Source organism: Lissotriton vulgaris, chromosome 2_1, assembly GCF_964263255.1.
Source record: "Lissotriton vulgaris chromosome 2_1, aLisVul1.2, whole genome shotgun sequence".
Taxonomy (NCBI): Eukaryota; Metazoa; Chordata; class Amphibia; order Caudata; family Salamandridae; genus Lissotriton; species Lissotriton vulgaris.
This window is the reverse complement of record NC_141687.1, coordinates 815701002-815723815: the sequence shown is the minus strand read 5'-3', so window position 1 is coordinate 815723815 and position 22814 is coordinate 815701002. Positions and strand designations below refer to the sequence as shown.

The following is a 22814-nucleotide window of genomic DNA, read 5'->3' as shown; positions in this document are numbered from 1 at the left end:
GTCGTCTATGACTGCCTTATCAAGGTAGCCTCATATACATATGGCCTCATTTGTGAATGGCCTATACTACACATGGCACCATCTATGAATAGTATCATCTATGGCTAGCCATCATTCTATTACCTCATCTATGAGTGCCTCATCTACGGATGATATCACTTATGTTAACCTCATCTATGATGGTATTGCTATGACTGTCTTCAATGACAGCATCACTCTCTAGCAATGGCCTACTCTAACAATGGCCTAGTCTACCAATGGCCTAGTCTACCAATGGCCTAGTCTACCAATGGCCTAGTCTACCAATGGCCTAGTCTACCAATGGCCTCGTTTACCAATGGCCTCGTTTACCAATGGCCTAGTCTACCAATGGCCTAGTCTACCAATGGCCTAGTCTACCAATGGCTTCGTCTATCAATGGCCTAGTCTACCAATGGCTTTGTCTATCAATGGCCTACTCTAACAATGGCATTGTATATCAATGGCCTTGTCTTTCAATGGCCTCGTCTACCAATGGCCTCATCTACCGTTGGCCTGTTCTACCAATGGTCTCACATTTGTGTTACCCTCATCTACGGATGCCCTCACTTATGATTGCCTCATCCTCGATGGCATTGTATATGGCTGTCGTTTATGACAGCCTCGTCTAGGATGGTTGCTCATGACGGTTATCTATGACGTCGTTCTAGTCTGCATTAACCTGGCCTACATAACCATGTCTACGACAAAGTCTATGATGCGATTGGCTGCGATGGCTTCAGCAGTAACAGCATTATATATATATTTTTAATGTAGTGGTTAGCAGCTAGATTTTGACTGCCAGTTACAGGCGAGCAAACAGAATATCTCCTTCATGGTTTTGAGAAGGTATGCAGGAAGTTTACGAGAGTAGTACCTATAATAAGACTAAGTCTATTCCAGTGTTTCTGCACATAGAACAGAAATGATGAGTACCTACTAGCAGCCCATCCGGTCTGATAGGCAACTGTTCGACCAAATTCAGTAATTTCACAGCCCGCTCAACAGCAATCTAAAATCCTGCAATGCCTATTACCACACCGCCTGACAAAGAAGGATGTCGTCTGGACCTTATGGGGAAAAAATTCTCTACTTTGGCAGCGGCCTCTAGTAGAGCTGGCAATCCTTTATCCATGATCGGTTGTTATGACCGTCGAATATGGATGGACATAACGAGTTTCAATGACCTCATTACTGAGGACCGAAGGCGGGATGCAGGAAAGATTCTGTTGGAAGGTGAACATGCCGCATCAAAACTTTAGATTGCGCCTTGAACATCGACAACACCAACCTCCGTCACTTAGCAGGGGAGGCAGGGCTTAGACGCCAGGGATGGCTTACAGTCGCTACCTTAAGCCCTGAGCAAAGATTCTTGGCATGGCCTATGATGAAGAGTTTTTGGTTGGGTAAACATTTTAAAGAAGCCCTTTTAGTTATAAAACCTGGCTCTGATACTGCACGATCATTAAGCACCCTTCAATATGGGCGCGGATCTTTCTAAGGAGCGAGATGAAGAGGTTTTCATCAAGAGGAGAAGCAGTATCAATCTCGGTACAGCCTTGCAGCCAGGCATCTTGCTGTAGATAGTCTGTCTAGTTTCTCCCGTCAGGGTGGTCGAAGGAGATTTAAGTATCAAGGCTTAGACGCTAACAGGAAGCCATGATCCCCACAGGGCTCCAATCATTTTACCCTTTACTCGCATGGGCCCGAAGATTTCAGGTTTTTGTTTACAAGTGACAGGGAACTATGTCAGACCAATGGGTTCTATACCTAGTAACCAATGGCCACTCCCTAGAATTTATCAAACAACCATATACTACTCCGCCCAGGGGTCCCCATCGTTTTCACAACAAATAAGTTATTTAAACGAATATTTTATGGCCTCTCTGGATGGAGAGGATGCAAATTTCTACATACCTGTCCACCCCAAACAGCACGAATATTTTCGCTTTCACGTGGCTGGCGCCCATTATAGGTGCGGAGTGCTCCCGTTTGGGCTGAGATCGTCACCAAGAGCCTTTCACGAAGTATTTGGTACCAGTGGCAGCAGCATTGAGATCTTGAGGAATGCAAGTATTCCCCTATCTAGACGAATGACTGCTCAGAGGTCCTTCAGAACACGAAACCAAGATTGCCACAGTAGATGTACCCATCTCGTCTTGTCTCTGGGGCGGATTCTCAACGACAGCAAATTGCAGTCTCAGTTCAAATGTTTGCTTCGTTCCTGAAGATGTGCTCTTCAACGATACATCTCATACCCTTAGCATGGCTCAAAATGAGACCTTTTCAGGAAGACAAACAATGGGTTCGTTTGACGATACCATCAAGGTTACGTTGTGCATGATAAATTAGGTATATTGCTGGTCGCAGACAGAGAATATAACCCAGGGTCGCACGTTCCTGCAAACCATTCCAGGGTTAGTTTTAACGACTGATGCCTCCATGAAAGGATGGGGAGGTCATCGGCAGGATTTGCAGAATTCAAGGAAAATGGTCTCAAAGACAAAGACAACAGCAGATCAACAGGCTTGGTCTCCACAACGCTGTTCTGTTCCCCCAAGCATTCCTCCTGAGGATTGAGGTTTCCTCTGTGCTAGTCCAAACCGACAATATCATCAGCATGTATTATATCAATAAACAAGGAGGAACTGAATCGGCTACACTCTCGCAAAAAGTTCAGGAATTGTGGGAAGGTGTCGCATTCCACAAGATTTCGAGAGCTGAACACGTCAGGGCTCTCCACAATGCTCTGAGCATGTCTCAGTCGGACTGTCACGAGTGGAAGCTGGGGAAAGGACAGGTGAACCCAGTGTTCCAAGTTTGGGTTAAGCCGGCACGGGATCTATTTGCGTTCAGAGAAAACAAGGAAGGCCGATATTATGCCAGCAGGTTCCCTTAACAGGGATCAAGAAGGAATGCCCTGTCCATGCAATGGTCTGAAGTTTGTGCATACCCTTTTTCCCCAATGCCATTGGTTCCGAAGGTGTTCTGCAAGATGAAGCTGAAAGGTTACCATCTGATTCCGATTGCGCCCCGTTGGCCAATATTGGTTCTCGGAACTTCTGCTATTTTTTACAGGCAAGCCCATTCGGCTACGGCCTGAGCCTACGATGTTGTCAGGGGACGGAGGCCAAGTGGTTCGTCCGGACACACAGTCACTACACTTTCACGCACAGCTTATCATTTGTTAGAGTTCAAGGGCATCAACGTTTTAAAGAACTGTTGTGAAACTTTGGCCAAATCTTGTACCCAAGGCACAATCAGGGCTTATCGCCTCAAATGGAAGCGATTTTGCGGTTGGTGTGAGGTGAATGCCATTCACTCAATTAGTTACTGCAGAACAAGTTCTCCATTATCTGCTCTTCGAGCCAAGTGTGGGCTTAGTTTTTTCATCGAACAAAATGCGTCTTCCAGATTTAGGAAATGTTTAAAGTTTTCTTTTTCTGCTCTTCGGCACTTGCCAAACAGTTTATGAAAGGGCTTTTCCGAGCCTTCTCTCCAGTGCGAGCACCCTCCCAGAGTGGGAACTCGGCATTGCTAGCGCAGTTAATGCAGTGTACATTGGAGCTGATCCATTAACCAGATCTCAAATTCCTCACCTGGAAAATTACCCTTTTACTGGCTCTTACCTCTGGAAAAAAGGGTTCGTGAGATCCAAGCTTTCACTATAAAGGAACACCTCAATTTTACATTTTCCTCGGAACTATGTGACCCTTTGGACAAATCCCAGGTCCATTCCTAGGGTACCAACACAATTTCACTCTAACGAACCGGTAAGATTAAAGACATTCTTTCCGGATCCGTCTCTTCCAGCTGAAAGAGTAATACACTCGCTGGAGGTTTAACGCTGTTTAAGATTCTAACTACAGAAAACTAAAGATATCAGATGATCCAGCCAGCTGTTCGTGGCTTATGGTCAAGCTACTCTTAGAACGGCTGTAACAAAGGCAAGAATAGCCAGATGATTAGCATCTTTTCTGCCATGACAAGACTAACAAACCTTTGCAGAGGAAAGTCAAAGCTCTTTCTGACTAGAACAGTATCAACATTCACAGCTTTGTAGGCTGGAGTAATTCCAGAAGATATGTGGATCTGTGACATGGAAAAATGTCCACACGTTCACGAGACATTACTGCCTTTAGTCTACATGTCAAGAGGGTTCGGCACTTGGACAGGTGGTCCTACGCTACCTTTTTTCGTTAATACCAGTTTCTGTTACCCTTTGGCTTTTTAAATATTATCTATGCTTGCCTTTATTCATGATATGCATGAGGTTATGCAATTTTAACATGTTATATTTATTTGTGCTTTAGTAGATATATTGGATGTGTATGAGATTTACATATCCATGTTTGGACTTTATTATGCATGTCTCTTTAGTTCTTATAACTCATGTTTTAACTTTGAAGGTTTGCATTATCAAGCCTCTGGTAACAAATAATGGATGCAACTGGGAGTTTATCAGCACACGTCTCCCACCATCCGCAACCGACTGTATACTGCTTGCTATTCTGATTCAGGCATGTGAATCTATGAAAGATACCCCAATACTGGATAAGAAAACAAGTTACTTACCTGTAACTTCAGTTATCCAGTATTGGTATCTTTCATAGATTCACATGCACCCACCCTCCTCCCCGGAGAGTCAGTTCTCTAAGTTCGGGATACTTGTTCCCACTTGTGCTACGAAAATCTGAGGAGAGCTGGCTCTGCAGGGAAGGTTCTAGAGGGTGCTGTAAGCTGATTGGTTGGAGCAAAGACTTTGGTCTTTTTAGCATAATGATGTAGATAGGCTACTATAATATAGGCCTCAGGCCTTTTCTAGGGCCTACTACTACAAAGTGCTTTTGGCACTGCTTTTTTATTTACCGTGGGACTCCCGCCTCGACGACGGGGAATGATTCAGGCATGTGAATCTATGAAAGATACCAATACTGGATAACTGAAGTTACAGGTAAGTAACTTGTTTTCTTATCTGGTTTGTTAGACTGTGTCAAAAGTTAAGGCTGACTGCGACGGAGCATGGTTCGGATACAGGGACCAGGCTCAGTCTGGTGGAAAGTTTAACCTCTGACTTTGTCTCTAAAATGGAAGTCGAAAATCTTCAACAGGGTAAGGCAGCAGGCTGTGGCAGAGATGGGTTCCACAGTTGGGCAAAGCTGTTGACTTTTAGCAGGGAAACTCCAGGCAGGAGAAATTCCAAATTCACCTCAGTACTAATGCAAGGGATACAGGATGCTGAAGCCGACAGGGAGTTTCCTGGGGCGACGCCTTGGTCCATGGTCTTGGTGGGGCAACTTTGGCTAAAGGGTCGATGTCCCTGGAGGTCTTGGTGGGTCCAGTAAAAGTCCAGTTGCCACTGGTCTACTGGTTTCCAGTCACAACAAAAACGAAAGGTTCCCTTCTTGGGCCATCAAACTGCACTCTGACAACTGTACTGGGTCCAGCAGGCTGCAGTGCAATTTTTGAGTGTCAGGGCTCAGTGTCCACAGCTGCACATCAGCAGTCCATGGAGGTCAAGCGATTGTGGCTACTGACTTGCTAGGGTGAGCTACTTCAGGTTTTTTGGCCCTGTAGCTGTAACAGGAAGTCAGCAAACTGACTCTTGAAGATTACCTCTTCTGCCTGTGGCTCAGGGATGACTTTTTGACAAGCCAGGCACCACAGGCACAGTCCTCTATGCTAGCCGAAGGAGGAGTAGGTGCAGTCCAGCAGTCAGGGCAGAAGGCTTTCTTGTTAGCACCTGCGAATAGCCACTGGAATATGTGGGCAGCAGAGTGGGAAGTTTTTTAAGTTGCCTTATACTTAAAAGTTACATTAAATACGACTTGGGCATTAAGTAGAGTTTAATGTAATTATTATTTTGTTACTTTGAAGTACCAACTTTAGTAGTCCCATTCAGGGGTTAGCACAGCTGAGTTGTCTGCGTGTAACCCTGTACTCACCAATGGGGCTACTAGCCCTTCCACTGTAAAAATGGCAACGTGGTGTTTTTACGTCAAAGACATACAAGTATATGTCCTTCTTCTTAATGCACATTAGCTCCCTGCCTTAGGACTCGAAAGGCCTGCTGTAGGGGTTACTTACTTTTTTTTGTTTAAATAATTTTATTTGCAGTTATAAGTCATATAACACTTTTAATATCTTCCAGAAAGCAAATGACAATGTGATAAATCTCCCACTTTACCAAATATTACATTTCTACATTCTGCTGTAAGGGTTACCCGTGTATATATAAAAGTGGAGGTTTCAGTTTACCATTAGTTTAAATGACAAATTTGGTTGGCAGTTTAAACCTGCTCTATCGGTCTGCAATGGCAGGTTGGGAGAGAAGTTTTACATTGCCACACTCAGGCTGGCACAATAATGGCTGCAGCCATGACGGATAACTTAATTTACAGGCCAAGGGTACCCCCAAGTACTACATACTAGTAACTTATAAGTAAGTTAAGTTATGCGAATTGGGTATAGCCAATCACACTTTTAAGGGAAAGCGTACTGGCACTGAGGTCTGGTTAACAGGTTTTTAGTGTATTCTGAGAGTCATTACACCTGTACCTAATAGTCAAAAAGTTGGGCAAACATTGGAGGTGAACCTGCAAAAGGCCTATTTCTTTACAGGCACAAACAGATTTACTTCAACAGTGCATACCTAAGTCTTTGGAACGCGTTGAAAAGTATTCTCTGAGTTTCCTGACCTACCTCTTCCCTCTCAGTGTGTAAAAAAAAAAGGAAAATAAATCCGTTATATTTGAGTGACATAAAGGTGTTATTCAAGCTCAGGGGGTAGGATTGTCAGTTTAATAGCCCGGTTTCTTGTCTTTACAAAAGGGGTTGTTTTGAGAGCTGATAGTTGAATAATGTATTAAAAAAAGAAACTAAAATTCTAGTTTTCCATGTATGCTTCTAGGGGCTGCCAGTTCTTTGTCATCCACGTGGGCTTGACATCCTAGATGCCACAGAAAATAAATTATCTTTTCACATCGGCAAACCAAGATTAATGTCTGCATACTGATTTGCTTGAATAAAGAATACGATTCTGTGGCCCAACTTTAGCATACTAAACTATACCTATAAATACACTATTCAAAAACTCCCAGCACCCGAATGCACATATTGAGGTTGTACCCTGAGCAAACAAACCCTCCTCTGGCAATGGAGTTCCACATTTAAAATGTGGTGAGTTTTGTACATTTCTATCAAATGTACTTATTTAAACAGTCCAACATGAATCAGGAAATTCATGATGATAGTAACTTTCTTAATATTTTCGCCTCTACAAAAAGCAAATTTAGATGGTACAATAATTTATATTAAAGTGGAGCAGTAAGGTTTATAATACATCCTCCTGACCCACAAACAACCATATTGTGTCTGTAATACAAACGGGTGTAACACAGGCCCCCGCGGTGCGGAGGGGGAGGCGGGGCGAGCTCAGCACAGTACTTAGGCCTGAGTGCTCTGTATTAAACCCGGAGCGGGGGCCCCTCCATGTACATTGCAGGGGGACCTTAAACTTTTGTTACACCACTGAACACAAAGATGTGGTGTCGTAGAGTATGATATTAATTCACAGGACAATGGAACCATGCCATACATAACCCATGAAATGAATAGTTAATCTGAAATTTCGTGAAAAGCTCAAGACCTGGTTGTTTAGTATATTTACAAATGGACAGTTTGAGCATTTTACTCTTTATCTTTGATCAATTATTTTTCAAATATATAATTCTATAGAATATTCTAGCCATAGTGACTTACTCATTTCCATTCGTTTTGAATCAGCCACTCCGTTTGTGTATGTTGTTTCCTTGATTTTACTAAGAGATTTGAACGAGTTATAGGTTTCACTCTAAACATTTACATACAATAATAATAATAATTTACATTTATCTACTCGTCAACCAAAAGCCTTAGGTTATTAAAATCTTACAACCTAACTTTAGAAATTACATAGAATAACTATCAGGCAGAGACTGTTCAAACCAGAGAATATATATGAAAAAAAGACTATACATTTGCCTCATAAATGACCCAGAACCCATGTGGCACTTTGAATATTGTCCGTGGCAGAACTTCTTTTACTCGTCTTCTGAAGATTAGGATCTAGGGCCAGATGTAGGTGGCCAAATACCGGTCGGTAACGGCCGATTTCGGCCATTACCGACCGGAATTTTAAGTTTTAGATGTAGGGGGTTTAAATTTTACAGAATCAGTAAATTTACCGATTCGGTAAATTTACCGATTCGGTAAAATACCGAATCGGTAAATTTACTGATTCTGTAAATCTAGATGTAGGTGGCACTGAAAACAGTGCCAAAGGGCCTTAAGAATTCGTTATTTACCACGAAATAATATTTCGTGGTAAATAACGAATTCCAGTGTACATGCACATCTGTGCATGTACACCTGTGCCATGTGACACACATACATGCCTTTAGGGCATGTATGTGTGCCACATGGCACACAAGCCAGAATCAGGGGTGCCACAGGGTGTCAAAGTGACACCCTGTCCCCCTTAACAATTCGGTAATTTTACCGATTCGGTGTCTGACATTGATTCCTATGGGCCTCAAGGCCAATAGGAATCAATGGCAATTACCGAATCGGTAAATACCGATTCAGTAATTACCAAATCATACCGATTCGGTAAAAATTACCGATTTTTTTCCTACATCTCATTTACCGAATCTAGAATACCGAATCGGTAAAATTCGGTATTCTAGAGTCGGTAAATGAGATTTACCTACATCGGGCCCCTAATGTCTAATTTCTCCTACATTATCCCAGGCCTCAGTATGCGCTGAGTTTTGTATCCATCCACACTTTTGGCCCCTCTCATTAGTGCTGATTTTGAACTGGGTTAGATGGATGAGTTACTGCACATATGTCGCATATTTTTCACATGCGCAAATGTGTTTTCTAAATCTGTGTCTGGGCAAAATATGTTCCACTCCCACCAATCCACCCACTTCCCCACCAGATCAGAGTTAGATGAGGCAAAATTATTTTGCGAATTTCCCAGCATATTTCTAGAACGGCAAAAGGGTCAGCTGATATAATGTATTTGGTAATGTGAGCGTAAACTGTGAATGAGAAAAGCTTAGATCAATGGTCATCAATTTGTATTTGTGTCCACTGGAATAGATAGCCCTTCTAACAGTGTCTTCTATGGGGCTTTGCGGGGGGTGGCCGACCGGAGGGAGGCTCGCCCCCCCGGGGATTTTGGGGCCCCGGGAGGAAGGGTGGGGGGAAGGATTAGTCCAGGGGACAGGAAGCGAGATTGGGCTGGTTGGGCTGGTCAGGGGGAATTGGGCTGCTTTGGGCTCCTTTTGGGCTAGGGACTTTAAGAGCGGCCATTTTGGGTCACTGTGCACCATTTCGTGGGACAGTTACCCAGCAGCCGGGGGGCAGATTAATCGTTGTCCCGCCCGCCCTCCCTCCCTTTAAGACATGTTTTTGGCTGGGGGTACCTAGGGGTTTCTGTCATGGGTCCTGAGGGTTTCTGGGTTGGTTGAAAGGGTTTTGTTGGGAGCAGGTGCTTTCTTGGTTAGGGTTGGCTGGATGTGTTGTCGCTGGGAGCAGGTGCTGGAAAGTTGTTATTAGGGTGGCGCTTTTTCCTTGTTAAAAGGGGGGTAGGATAGGAGGAATTAGTTTTCCTGGCAGAGGGGGAGGGAGTGTACATATGGCAGGTGTTTAAACAGTTGAGGCAGGCGTTTGGGTAATTGGTACTTATGTTTATGTTGTTGGCGGGGAACTTTTTAGGGGTGGGGGTTTTGGTCAGGTATATGTATATTTAGTTAAGCCTAGTTTTGTACGGCAAAGGCCAAGGATGTGGTATATTTTCAGGATGCACCTGTTTCCCAATAAAGCGGCCTTTATCACACCTTATATCTGTCTCCGGTCGGTCTTTCCCCTCCCCGTCTCCCGATGGGCCCCAAATGGTGCATGAGAAAATATGTTGTTGATGGTACATAGTCAGATCAGTCAATACAAACATTTATGTCGTATATGTACAATGTTTTCTGCTGCTTTTAGTCCTCAACTGCAAAGTGAGACTGCTTTAGTGCAAAAAGGAACTTTTTTTTTGTATGGAACGCAACTTGTTGAAATAAAACCAGAAACTCTAAAACATAAAACTCCAAATTCAAAAGAATATTTTGAAGATAGAATCCTATGACATTAACATAGTGAGGCTTATTACGATGTCGACAACGTTGCGAATTGAGAACCACCCGACCTTTGGTCGGCGGTTCCGACAGCAGTATTTGGATTCAACCACCATTAGGGCAGTCGGAAACATCAGTTTTTCAATGGAAGCTTGTGCAGCGGGCAGAAAATGCCCGCAGCACAAGCTTCCATTGAAAAACTGATGTTTTCAAACATCCCATCACCGTGTGGCAGGTACCTCGTAGTGCCTGACACCAGGTGCAGGCATGTTTAGGGGGCACCATAGGTGCCGCCCCAGAGCAGAGGGACAGGAGGGAAGGGGGCCCGCTAGGGGCCCCAAATGTCACTTTACAACAGCCTTTCCATGTCTGAAAGGCTGACATGGAATGGCTATCAGAAACTGTCATCATAATCCCGACAGCGGAGTCCTCGTCATTAAGGGATTATGAAGGACAGGCGTGGTCCCCCCGCCCGCAGCTCCCTCAGCGTTAATCTGAATTTAAGTAAACTGAGTTTCCTTAAGTTCAAAGACGCGAGCCAAGGAGGGAGAACGGACAATCATGCCAGTCAGCATGACGTCAGACCAGGGCGGTCTGGCGTCATGTTGATTGACATGATTGTCACCAGACACCAGGGCAACAGGGAGGCAGCAACACAAGTGCGCATGAGTGGGGACGGAGCGAGAATTTTTTACCCGTGCCCACTCATGCGCATTTGTGTTTGCGCTTTTTTGCGCATGCCCATTAGGAGCCCTTAGGGCTCCTAATGGGCGTGCTGAGGGCGTAGAATAACCTGTGCCCCAAGTGTCTGCCAGTCCAGTGACGTGAAGGCGCCAAGGGTAGCAAAGGTGGCGCGGACCCGTACCGCATCCTTTAATTCTCTGCAAATCATTTAACTTCTCTATGCTAGTAAAAAAAACGAATATGACCTTTTGTAATGTAATTGGTGCTTATGTAAAGCAATCATACAATTCAGGTCCACCAGTACGTGCCGTATGAAACTGCTAGAAAAAAATGGAGCCCAGCATCTGACAAAATGTTATTGTAAACACGTTCCCTTACTGATTACAGACACAGGACTACGTGAAGGCCGCTGCTGCCACTGCCGTCCAAGACATCTCGTATTTGCTGGCCCTAGCACAGAGTATAAGTGCTTCAAAAATGTCCACGTTTAGAGGATGAAGACATTTTAATGTGCCTGCCAGTTCCAATTTCCCCCGTCCTCTTGAACCAACAACCCACAATGTCTGAGCTTGTAAAACCGAAACTACTCAATAGGTGAGCAGAGCTTCATCGGAAGAGTGAAATGATTGAGGCAGAGGGGGTTTCCCTAAGGGCAATGACCTGTGGGGGTCACACCATGAAAGAAATGCTAGATTCGCCAGTCCAGGTAAAGATCCTAATGTGAAGGTGGGTGGGTCAGCGCAGCCATTGTACATAAAGGAGCAGGACGAGACGGCCAGTAGCCTGCCAATGTGAGTAGGCTGTACGTCCTGTATTTTCAGAGCCTTCAACCCTATTTATTCTTGCAGAAGTGGGGCCTGGTTTGAATTCACTGCTTTCCTGGCACAGCTGAATGCCTCCTCCGTTCATGGGACTGGAGGCATTTCTAGGCCACTTCCTACTGCTGTTCCCCCAGGACACCTGTCCTCTCCTCCTCTCTGGATGCTCCTACTGCATGCCCTGCTCTGCGACCTTCTGTATTGCAGAGCCCATATCACAGATGCTGCACAACAATTTTGAAGTGAAAGGCAGACAGGTGCATTTATCTGTGTTCACTTGGCCGTGTCGATCTTCTTCCAGGTCGCAGTGTGAGCATCTGGGGGTGACTTTGGACCACAGCTAGACTTCAGCAGTCTCTAGATATTTTTGCAATTCAGGTAGGCTATCAGTCTTGCACACTTGTCAATTCAATATGCAAGATCATGTAAAATACTGCTAGCTACATCCGGGATGTAGATTCTGTACTTTTTCTTGTCATCACTATTGTACAGTGCATAGTTTGAACTGAGGGACACCACTTGTTTGCACGATTAAGAGCTCCGGAGCTGTGGTTGAAGGCACTGCCGGTTTCTCACAGGGTCTGCCAGTGTCTCAAAATGGTGTTTAGAATACATGGCCATCCAATCATTGGCCTCTCTGCAGAGTGCTTAGGGTTAGTGGTCATGTATTTGAGTTGTAATAGTGATTCTGTGCAAATGGGTGTAATGGGGCCGCCATCAAGGGGGTACATAGTTGTCAAAATTATGACAAAGTGAAAATAAAAGAAAATGCAGTGGTTGTTCGCTACTAAAGACGGATCCCTCACGTTTACGCCCTATCCCTTTCAAATGTCACCAGCCACCACTGATGAAGGGTTTCCGACACATTGACCAGGTCCTTGAGCCTGTTGAAAAGCGTTGGACAGTCCCTCTGCCTGCTGCCTCCAACAATTGTAATGCGTCAGTCGGATCGCAGCAGCGGATGTCCTTCAGTTGTGGTCCGACCAGCCCCAATATGTATTGTTGCAATTCAGTTAATAATAGGCCAGGTGCTTTTCCTAATTAGCAAAAGCCAGTTAATCTACTCCATTTACATTAAAAATACATCCCGGAAGACTTGTTCTCAAAGTATGCATGCAGTGGGAGCAATTCAGGCTTTAGACGTACAGTGCTGTGGACGTCAATTAGGGATAGCTGACAGTGGCCTTTGAGGCCCGTGGTCTTGTTCTCCAAGCCTCAGGGTAAGTAAGATTGTGGAGGAACAGAAAGTCATCATCTTAATTCCCTTTCTGTAGTAAACACCCTAGTCTCTCAGCAGCTGATAAGAGGCTGTTGAGTTGCTTAGTGTTTAATCAAAGCTGGAGGGGGTGTTGCTGGGAGACAGTACGATGCACTTAGGGGGAGGTACTGCCCCATCAAGTCAGCTGCCTCAACACAGGTGTGATATATCTTGTGCAGCCACACAAACATTTTGGTGAATTTTCTTGTGCATTTAAAGACTTTTTGGACAGTAGCCTACACGTTGTTTCTGAGTTAATGTTTTCGTAGGTAAAAATGTACAAAGATAAAATAAGTCTTCCCTATTACTAATTGCTTATTAGTGTATTTGTTACTTTCTAAAATGAATTGTAAAATTGTGTTCATTTTTGAATTTTTATAACCTCAATTCCTTATATTCGTTCACTTCGTTGCATCCCTGGCTACTAAATAAGTGCTTGTACATCACAAATCTTTATAATGATTGTATTGCAGAAATTATATTAGTGAACATTGCTCATTATGTCTCTATACTTTAACGAAGTGTTAATTCTATTTTCTTGCTCTGCACTTTTCAGAGTAAGGTGCTGTCTCCCACCCATAGTTTGTCAGTCGAAAGTTCTGGATTCCCACTAATATGTTCTGTGATATTAGGCAAATGAAAATTGTATGTCAAAAATTTTGATCCAATATGTTATGTCAGAAATGGTTTTCCACAAACTTTGAACTTTGATTAAAATAACAACTTGCAATGCAAAATTAGCCCTTGTTCGTTCTTTGTCTGGCCCGTGGAAGCAAAATAAAAACTATTGGCATTTCATAGCTGACCTTCAATGTCTGTGCTATCTGTACATATGTCCTCCTTTGCACAGTGAGGCCTGGGAGTTTGCTTGCTTAGCATAACCTTAGATAGGAATCTGTCATTAGTGCCCAAGAAGGAGCAAACAAGTACACTTTGGGTTTAAGGGCAAGGCACCAATAGAACAGCTCGTTCAAAATCAAATGATGCTTAGTATGTCTGTATTTATCATACAAGAGATTGTAAACAAACATCTGCTACTATTTTGTTGCAAATTGTTAAATAAGTTGTCTGAATGGAGGTTACACAAGAAGGTAAGGGTAGGCGTGCCTTGTTTTTTAAAATGTTGAAATGCTCCTTTCGAAACCCTGTAACCTTAGATTGTGGGTGGCTGGCAGGAGGAATACAGAAATAGACACGTGCAGTAATAAAAAGAAAGTCCGGTCCTGGTGGGTTTTGTAACATGCGTAGTAATAAAAAGAGTCAGGTCCTGGTAGGCTTTGTAACACGTGTAGTAATAAAAAGAAAGTCCGGTTCTGGTGGGTTTTGTAACATGCGTAGTAATAAAAAGAGTCAGGTCCTGGTAGGTTTTGTAACACGTGTAGTAATAAAAAGAAAGTGCGGTTCTGGTGCGTTTTGCAAGTGCTTTACCAAGGCCTGCTTAACATACAGAGGAAAAATTAAGCATATGACAAACCACCAAAAGATGATTTTTCATCAGAATTAATCTTTCCAAGACTAACAAATTGACCTCTGACCTCAAAGGAATGCACAGAATATTTTTAGGGCTCCATTTTGAGGTCGGCATTTGGGGTAAAAAAAAACGAGAACAAATGATATTTTCATACTTTTTTTCTGCGAGGAACTTCTGCCACATTAGTGCTAATAGACTCGTTTGGGTTTTGTACTCCGGCGACTCCAGCGACAATAATAAACGCACAAAAACGGTAAGAAAATAGTTTGCACCCATTAGTTCTTAATTAGATTCCCCCCCCCCCTGAGTTTTAGATAGCGTGAACTTGACTCGAAGGTATCAAGTATCAGAGCGCATTACATAAGCACCAGTTACGTTACACAAGCACACATTCATTATTGTTAGGCATGGGGATTAAGTTATTTGTCTACAATCAAAGGATGTTTGGTGTCATTGCTGAGACTCGAACCCGGTTCCCCAGATTTGAGATCGAGCGTCCCACCCAGCTCATTGAGCTGGTCTCACAGGCACTCTTACCGGGCCCCACTAGCACGTCTCTGCTTTCCATCTGGCCCTCTGCAGAATGCTAAGACTGTTTCTAAAATATAATGCTTGTCAAACTTTGATACCTAGAACTGCACCCCTCTGTTAACATGTTGCATTCATCAACGCTTCTGTTATCTCTGGGCACATTTTTGAATTGTTTTCACTGTAAGATGGAGATCAAAATAGTACCGAAAATGTATGGACTTATTTTGCTTTCTTTCCACTGAAATACTAAAATACCCAGAAACTGTGGGGGGTTTTGTCAGTAAAAACATCAACAAAAAATTGGCATTGCTGAAAGCGGCATTTTCAGATTTTTTCAAAGTAGAGAAAAATGAAAAAAAGTTTTAGATTTTTTTTAAAGCATAGTGAAAAAATTGTGGTATTAACTAAACATAGAAAAGAGATATATAGTGTAATATGCCCACATGTTCTTTTTTTGCAGCAATTATTTATCGAAGCTTTAATAATAAAGTGCCTCTTTTATACAGTTGCACCACTGCCGGCTTGCAACACAGAGGGTACAAATAGGTACAGGAGTAAACAGAGTCCAAGAAATCCAGGTGGAATGGGGAAGAATCAGGGCTACATAGCATATCAGCCAGAGGCGCAACTAGAGCCACATTTCGGGAGGGCTAAGAAAAAATTTCAGGGGGGGGGCTGAATCTCTAAGCAATAGGCAGAGTGGAGCTGAAGGCGCTCTTAGAAGGGTTGAAACAACAACCTCATTAACAAGCAAAATGTCTTTCAAAGACCTGTGAAGTATTCAGGTGCGGCTGTGTGTGTGCCCGTGAAGTAGTCTCATCCCGGGCTGCCCACTCACGAGGGGGGGATTTAGGGGGCTGAAGCCCTTTAAGTTCAATGGACATTGCCCGCTTGATATCAGTGTCCATAGGTCAGTAATCACATCACCGTGATCTAATATGCTCAGACATTCTGTACATGGGGAATTTACTCCATAAGATTTACCACCCTGATTAACGAGGATGGCAGAACTGGAAGGGGCGGGGTAGCAGAGGATGTGTAGAGGGAGAAGAGGGGTGGTCTATGAAGGGGAGCAGTTGAAGCATATAGGTAGAAAATAGACAAACCGGAACAACAATAATGACAAGTGCTAACAACATTTAATGGAGCATCACTAGGGTCTGCAAAACGTTAGGGGTGGGTCCTAGGTCTAAGATGGTATACCTCACGTCCGGTAGGGAGCTTAGGTTAATAGTCTCACCATTCCTGCCATAAAGGAGTACCTGATTGCTTCATATATGTTGGATTAGTCATTCATTTTATAGGTGAGTTTCTCGTAACCTGCATTTGATATAATTCAAGGAGCCATTTCGACGGGACGGAAGAGTGGGTGGATGTGCTAGCCGAATATGCAGAGCTTAGCTGTGGCCAGTGAGATGACGAGTCATCTGTGGTTGTAGGAAGGTGTGGCGGGTAGATCCCAAGGAGGCCCAAATGAGGTGAGGGAGAAATTCATAAGGTTCTGTGACCTCGTAGGCGATACCACACAAGCGCCCAGTAGGGGGCCATAGCCAGGCATGTCAAAATAAATGTGGTATAGATCACAGTTGCCTGGATCGCACTATAAGCAATTATTGTGCAGCAGGAAGTGTGCCCTGGAGAGTTTTCAGGGGGTAAAGTACTAGTCTTGTAGGATTTTAAAACAGAGACATTTCAGCCAGGATTTTCTTACAGCCCAGCGTGATCTGAAAGGAGCACCGCCTAGTCTTCCAAGGATGCAACCTTGCCGAGAAGACGCGGCTAGCAAAACCTAGTAGCCGAAAGAGAAGGAAGGGAATGTTGTCATTTAACAAGGACTGCATAGAGGCCGGACACTAAACATTTGTAGTGACCAAAGGCCCGGAAATATGGGAGTACAAGAGATGGAGGGGGTTCCAGTGGGTGGGGCCTGAGCTTTGCACACTAGCAGTGAGACAGTTGGCGGTAACACCAGAAGCCCTCTGGCTGAAGCCCAAATTCCGTTTGTGTTTGGGGAAAGGATTTGAGTTTGCCAGCCACAAGGATGTTATCAAGACAATGGATATAACAGTTTATCCAGGTTGTCCAATAGAGCGGGCACCCAGAAGTACAGGGGGCGAAGTTATGCCAGAGAGGATCCTTTCAATGAAAGTAAGTAGATACTCCCATGAGCCGGTGTGCTTCCTGCCAGGCCCACACAGTTGCTGCTAAGATCAAGTAGGAAGCCACTCTTGGGTCTCTGAATGAAATATATGGGGGTAGGAGTGCTGTCTACAGTGAAAGGAGGTTGCGTTCCAGGGGCACCGAAAACAGAGTCTCTCTATCAAAATGCAATTTGGCCGCGACCTGAGAGAGATGAATGCCAGACTGTAAGCGGCAAGATGGGGAACCCTGAGGCCACCAGCCTCGATGATGGCCCAGAGTTGGGAGGCTTGGATGCATTTTTTTCATGCAGTTTTTTGAAAGACTAAACAGATGCAGTTAACTTTTTCCAGCATACTGGTTTTCCAGACATTTTTGACTAGGCGGCGTTAAATCAGCTTGTTAAGGCTAAGTACATTGTATGCAGAGTAGTTCAAAGAACAGCCGTAGGAAGGTGCCCCCCTTTTAGCAGAACAGTAAAGATATATTACAAAAAGTAAATAAGTAGGAGCTTTGGTAATGTGTAAAGAGATAGGTTTTAATATTTTGTTATGAACATTTCAACTGTATGAAGCAATGCTAATTTTTCACATAGTTTCTTGATTTAGTTCCTGTTGTGCTAAAATGAAGACAATAACTCTTAATATTTTAGATGTTGCTCTTCTGATAAGTTTTGGTGTATTTTGTGAGATGACTTTATATGTGCATTGTTTATACAAATGTGTGTATTGGGAAACTGTATGTTTTTGTTAATGAATGTATGTCTGTATTTCTTGCAGCTCAAAGAATCATTTAAGGATCTGAAAAAAAAGTTTAATAATTTGAAATTTAACTACATGAAGAAAACTGAAAAAGCCAGAAATTCTAAAGTTCTTAAAAATCATATTCAACAAGTTGAAATGTATGCTGAAAAAATTCAGGTAAATAATGCAAAAGAGTGTCAAGAGGATTTCGGGAGCTAGTATCCTTAGGGTTACCACTATAACGGCATAGTCAGTGCACATAAGGAATGAGGTGTAGATAAAAAAAATCTCCAGAGTAAATATGGTTAGTGTCTGAGAAGTAACATGTTATAAAGGTAGTTTTTCTGTGATCCTTCAATCTATAGGTAATTTCTATTTGTTCAAGAGAATATTTAAGGTGTTTGTTTAACTTTATTTTTATATTTTCTTTTAATTTATATGTGTATAAACCTGCTGTGTTAAGCATTGCCATGTTTTATCCTTTTCCTCTACTTGTGAGCATTTACCTATATGTTCAATTCTATATTATTTTATTAATTGTTAACTAAGTATACAGAAAATATTGTTCTTATGAACGTTCTAAAATAATTGCAATCCTAAAATTTCACTATATATTCAGTTTATTATTGTCATTGCTCGACTTGGTACAGGAGGGTCATAATGTTTATTTGGGAATGGATCAGTGAAACTTTCAATATATGTGTACAGCAATATACTTCCTAGACCAATTACACATGAACACTGTTCTAAGTGTCCCATGCCATGTAGATAACATCAAATTGAATCATACTGTTTGCAATCTATAAAATAATAAAATCACAATTTAACATGTACTCAATATCTGAACCTCAATTTACAAAACTTAAATAATTAAAACAAAAATGAAAGAAAATTAAATGAAATGGAAAAACTACATCCTGCATTAATTCTAAGAAATAGTAATGATTTACTAACAAGAAAGTTAAACAGTATGCACGAATTGTTTGGATCATCAAGTCAAATAGCTCAAAAATTTAAGTATGATTTAGCAATAAGACAAACACTAAATAACGCATTGTAAGCCAAATTAACACAATTATTTATGCACTTAAGTTGAACCTACACACAAAAGTACCTTCACTTACATGTATAAACTTGGGTAGGAGCTCACAAAACATGAACCAAATTACCCAAAACGTTTTACATGATCCTAAAGTAATTTACATGTGAGGAATTCGGCTCCTTGAGAATCTGCAATCTTTTAGGTTTGTATCGTCATGGTATTTCCATGTTTTCTAGGAGGCTGCTAAACATCACAGCAGGTGCCTGTGCCTAAAACATGGAAAATAATTGGCTAACCATGAGTGATATATTTACTTTAGGTAAAATCATGGTAAATATAGGCAAAAACTGTGCAGGTGGCATACAGGTTCATGGTGGCATGTAGATCACAGTTTAGTTTTACACCACCTACATGAAAGGACACAAAATTTGGCATGTGTGCTGCTCCAGTAGTTCAGTATTGCTTTGGGCCAAGTTGTACAATCATGTATCACAAGAAACCTTTCCAAGTATTTAAGACTACATCTATCATAAAATATATCACCTGTAAATTGTGCTTGGTGCTCACAATGCCTACCTGTATAATGCTTGGAAGTGGCACATAAAGTATATGCTGGCCATATCTGTGCAGAAGCACAATTTCATGGCACAGGGCAAAAGAACCAGCTGCAAAGGCCTGCATTATGTATACAATTCATAATACCCTTTCTTGCTGTAGGAATCAGCTAGAAGTGTTGCTGCAATTTGCTTGAAAATAACATTATAATTAATTTGTGGACTATTTTTGGAATTTGGAATTTGGAATTTGGAAGTGGATTTGTAGAGCGCATAGCTACCCTTGGGCATCCCAGCGCTAAGAGGACCTAGTTTATTCCAAAAGGGGTCAGTGCTGGAAGAAGTTTAGGGAAAGAGCCAGGTTTTTAATTTTTTTTATATGTAGGGCAAATGTTACAATGAGGAAATATGTTTGCCGTTGCTTAACCACTACAGCCCTCTACCCTGGCTTTGCAATGTTACCTCCTCTGGTAGTTACTATAATTAGACGTCCCACACCCAAGAGTTTTCCTGGAAAACCGTGAATGACTGTCATCAATGTCTGCCTAGAGAACATAGGGGGCCTCTGAAGCTACTGCCCTTTTAGGAGAATTCTGTTAGCAGAACAAGTGCGAGATAATTCCAGAATCTCACACACCCAGGAAACCTAAGTTCACTACCTATCTGAGTAATGTGAAGGGAGGAGAGGGAAGTTGAAGGAACCTCTAACAATGTATCTCATGTTTAGGTCAAAACTTCTCCTCCAAGTATACTCTGCACCACTTTGCACAATGCTGCAACCTGCACCCACTTATCACTTTTCTCTCATGTAATTTACGGACTGCTAACTCATAAGTGCCTGCCTATTTTTGCAGTCTTCTACCTCTACTTGTATCTTGTACCTTGCTACCTACAATTAGTTTGTGTATTTAAACACTCATGTGACCAAGTGCCCGCATTGTAGTGCAACATTATACCTCTATATGTATTGTGTATATTTTCGTTTTTTGTAAACTTGCACATTTCTCACTTTTCTTCACTGTCAATGTACCGAGCGCTACCTCAAATTGTTCTGGCGAATAACTTGTATTGATATTGCTCGATATGCACCGTTTGACGCCATTTATATTTTTATATTTTTGTATATTTCGTTACATTGTGTAAGCTGTACCGACTGCTACCTCATATTTCTTCTTTCATTAGTGTACACTGTGTAAGCTACACCCATTCACACTGTTTATTTTTGGTTGGCACAGATTGCTACCTCCTTATCTTGAGTATTTTGACTATTTTGTTACTCACTAGTGGCATTCGTGTACCACGTAATTTACTGTCGGCATAGTGCTTTTCTCAGATTGCTACCCCTATATGTTGGCTATTTTTGTTACTCACTAAGGTCACTTGTGTACCATGTAACCTACTGTCTGCATTGTTCTTTGCGCACGTGTCACACTATCATCTACCCTCCCACACCTTTACCGCCACACTCACCTACACATATACCGCCATCCCAGCATGGAGCCCATCGGCAAGCACACATATAAAATCAACTACCCATCCGCACTCACCAAAAAAGCCGCTAAACGCTTTAAACACAACTTCCTGAGGTCTCACCCTGAAATCCCATTTGTCGACACCTACTTCTCACCAGTCAATGGATCCCTTAACATCGATATCATCTTCCACACCTCTCGCAGAGCTCAATGGAGAGAAACGTTCCTCACCCTACTCACTGTCACCACCACCAGGAAATCCGCTCACTGCTTAACTCTCTCCATCACACCTTCCCAACTCTTCCTAGGCAGAACCACCATTACTATCTACAATAACGGGATTGTCCTAATTCAATCCACAGACAGGAACCTGGAACTACTAGACAACCTGTTCCCCACTTTCAAAGAGAACCTCTCCAACCATCAGACCTCCACTCACATCCCCTCCAGTATTATCACCCCAGACCTCACAGCCCCCACCGACAACTCTTCTTACCTGGCTCAGCACCAGAACGACATGCACCTCACCTCCTCCCCCAACACACCAGTCACTCACCCACCTGCTGCAACCACCCCACACTCCGCAATCACAGACATAAATAACCTCCCATCACACACCAACCGACCCCACACTCCCACCCCGGTGACCCCCTCTCATAATACCCCCACCCATCCTCTCCCCCCTGACACCATAGACCCCGCCCACAACCCCTCTAACCTAGTTCAGCACCAGATCGACACACATAGCGACAAATCCCACACCCTGTCCCCCCCCTCTCTCAGCCCCCACTTCCACACGCTAACTAAGCATGCAGAGCACACCACATCTACTATCTTAACTCCCCAGTCCCACGACAGGACCACCTCCAACCTCAACTCCCCCCCCACTCTCAGCCCTCACTTCCCTTCAGGCTCCCCTTTCACCACCATCATACACTCCACTTCCACCCCGCCCTCTCCCCCTGCCATGAATCCCCGTCTCCACGCCTCCAACCTCCTCCATACTTCATCCACTCCCATCGCCCCTTACCCTCTCTCCCTAACACCAACCCGCACGACGACAACACGGAGCCCTGCATGAACACTAACCCTCCCTCCCACCCGCACGCTAAGTCCCAGGTCATCCACCCAACCATGACGTCCACCCCCAACACTAATACTCACCCCACGCTAGACAAGATTATGTCCTTCCTCCTACAACTCAAAGAAGAAATTCACACCATCAAGGAAGACATGCACACCATCAAAGAGCTGCTCACCACACCCCCTAGACTCGCCTCACTCACCACCACCCCCCCTCTCAACCTGCTACCCTCCCGTCCCGACGACGCTCCTAAGCCACGTCCCTCACACCGGACCGCGATCCATGCCCACAATCGCAACAAGCACAACCGCCGTACTCACTGGACCGCGATCCCCGCCCACAATCGCAACAACCGCCCCCTTCGTACATGCAACCCTCTCTCGGACCTCGACACCCTCTCCCTCCTCCGCTCCTACGACCAAGCTCCCCTAAACATCACAACCGCCTCGCAGCTCCCCATCCCCACAATACACTCAAATCCCCGTAGATCCTCCACTCTTAACAACAGAATATCCGTCCCAAATAACCTTAGAAAAGTCCCCCTCTCTCTAGTACCCTCTTCCTCTCCAGACACACCCCGTCTCAAATGCACTCTCCTAAACTGCAGATCGGCTTCTAAACACTCCTCCGCCATCGCTGATCTCATCCTAAGATTGGACCTTGACCTAATCATCCTGACTGAAACCTGGTTAACCGAATCCTCTACACCTATAATGGACATTCTGGTCCCCCCTAACTACCACATCATTAGGCTTGACAGGTCTGGCAAGATAGGTGGCGGAATCGCATGCATATACAGGAACTGCCTTTCTGTACTGACAGTTTCCGTGC

The 22814-nt window shown here is 43.5% G+C and overlaps 1 protein-coding gene across 1 annotated transcript in view; it reads left to right on the top strand.

Annotated features, from left to right (window-relative positions):
• The window catches only part of CCDC141 (coiled-coil domain containing 141), a 658578-nt gene that overhangs the window by 567444 nt on the left and 68320 nt on the right, over nt 1-22814 (top strand). Inside the window, exon 18 of the mRNA XM_086956207.1 lies at nt 17868-18008. Within this exon, the coding sequence (XP_086812333.1) occupies nt 17868-18008 (141 nt within the window). The remainder of the gene's footprint in view (nt 1-17867; nt 18009-22814) is intronic.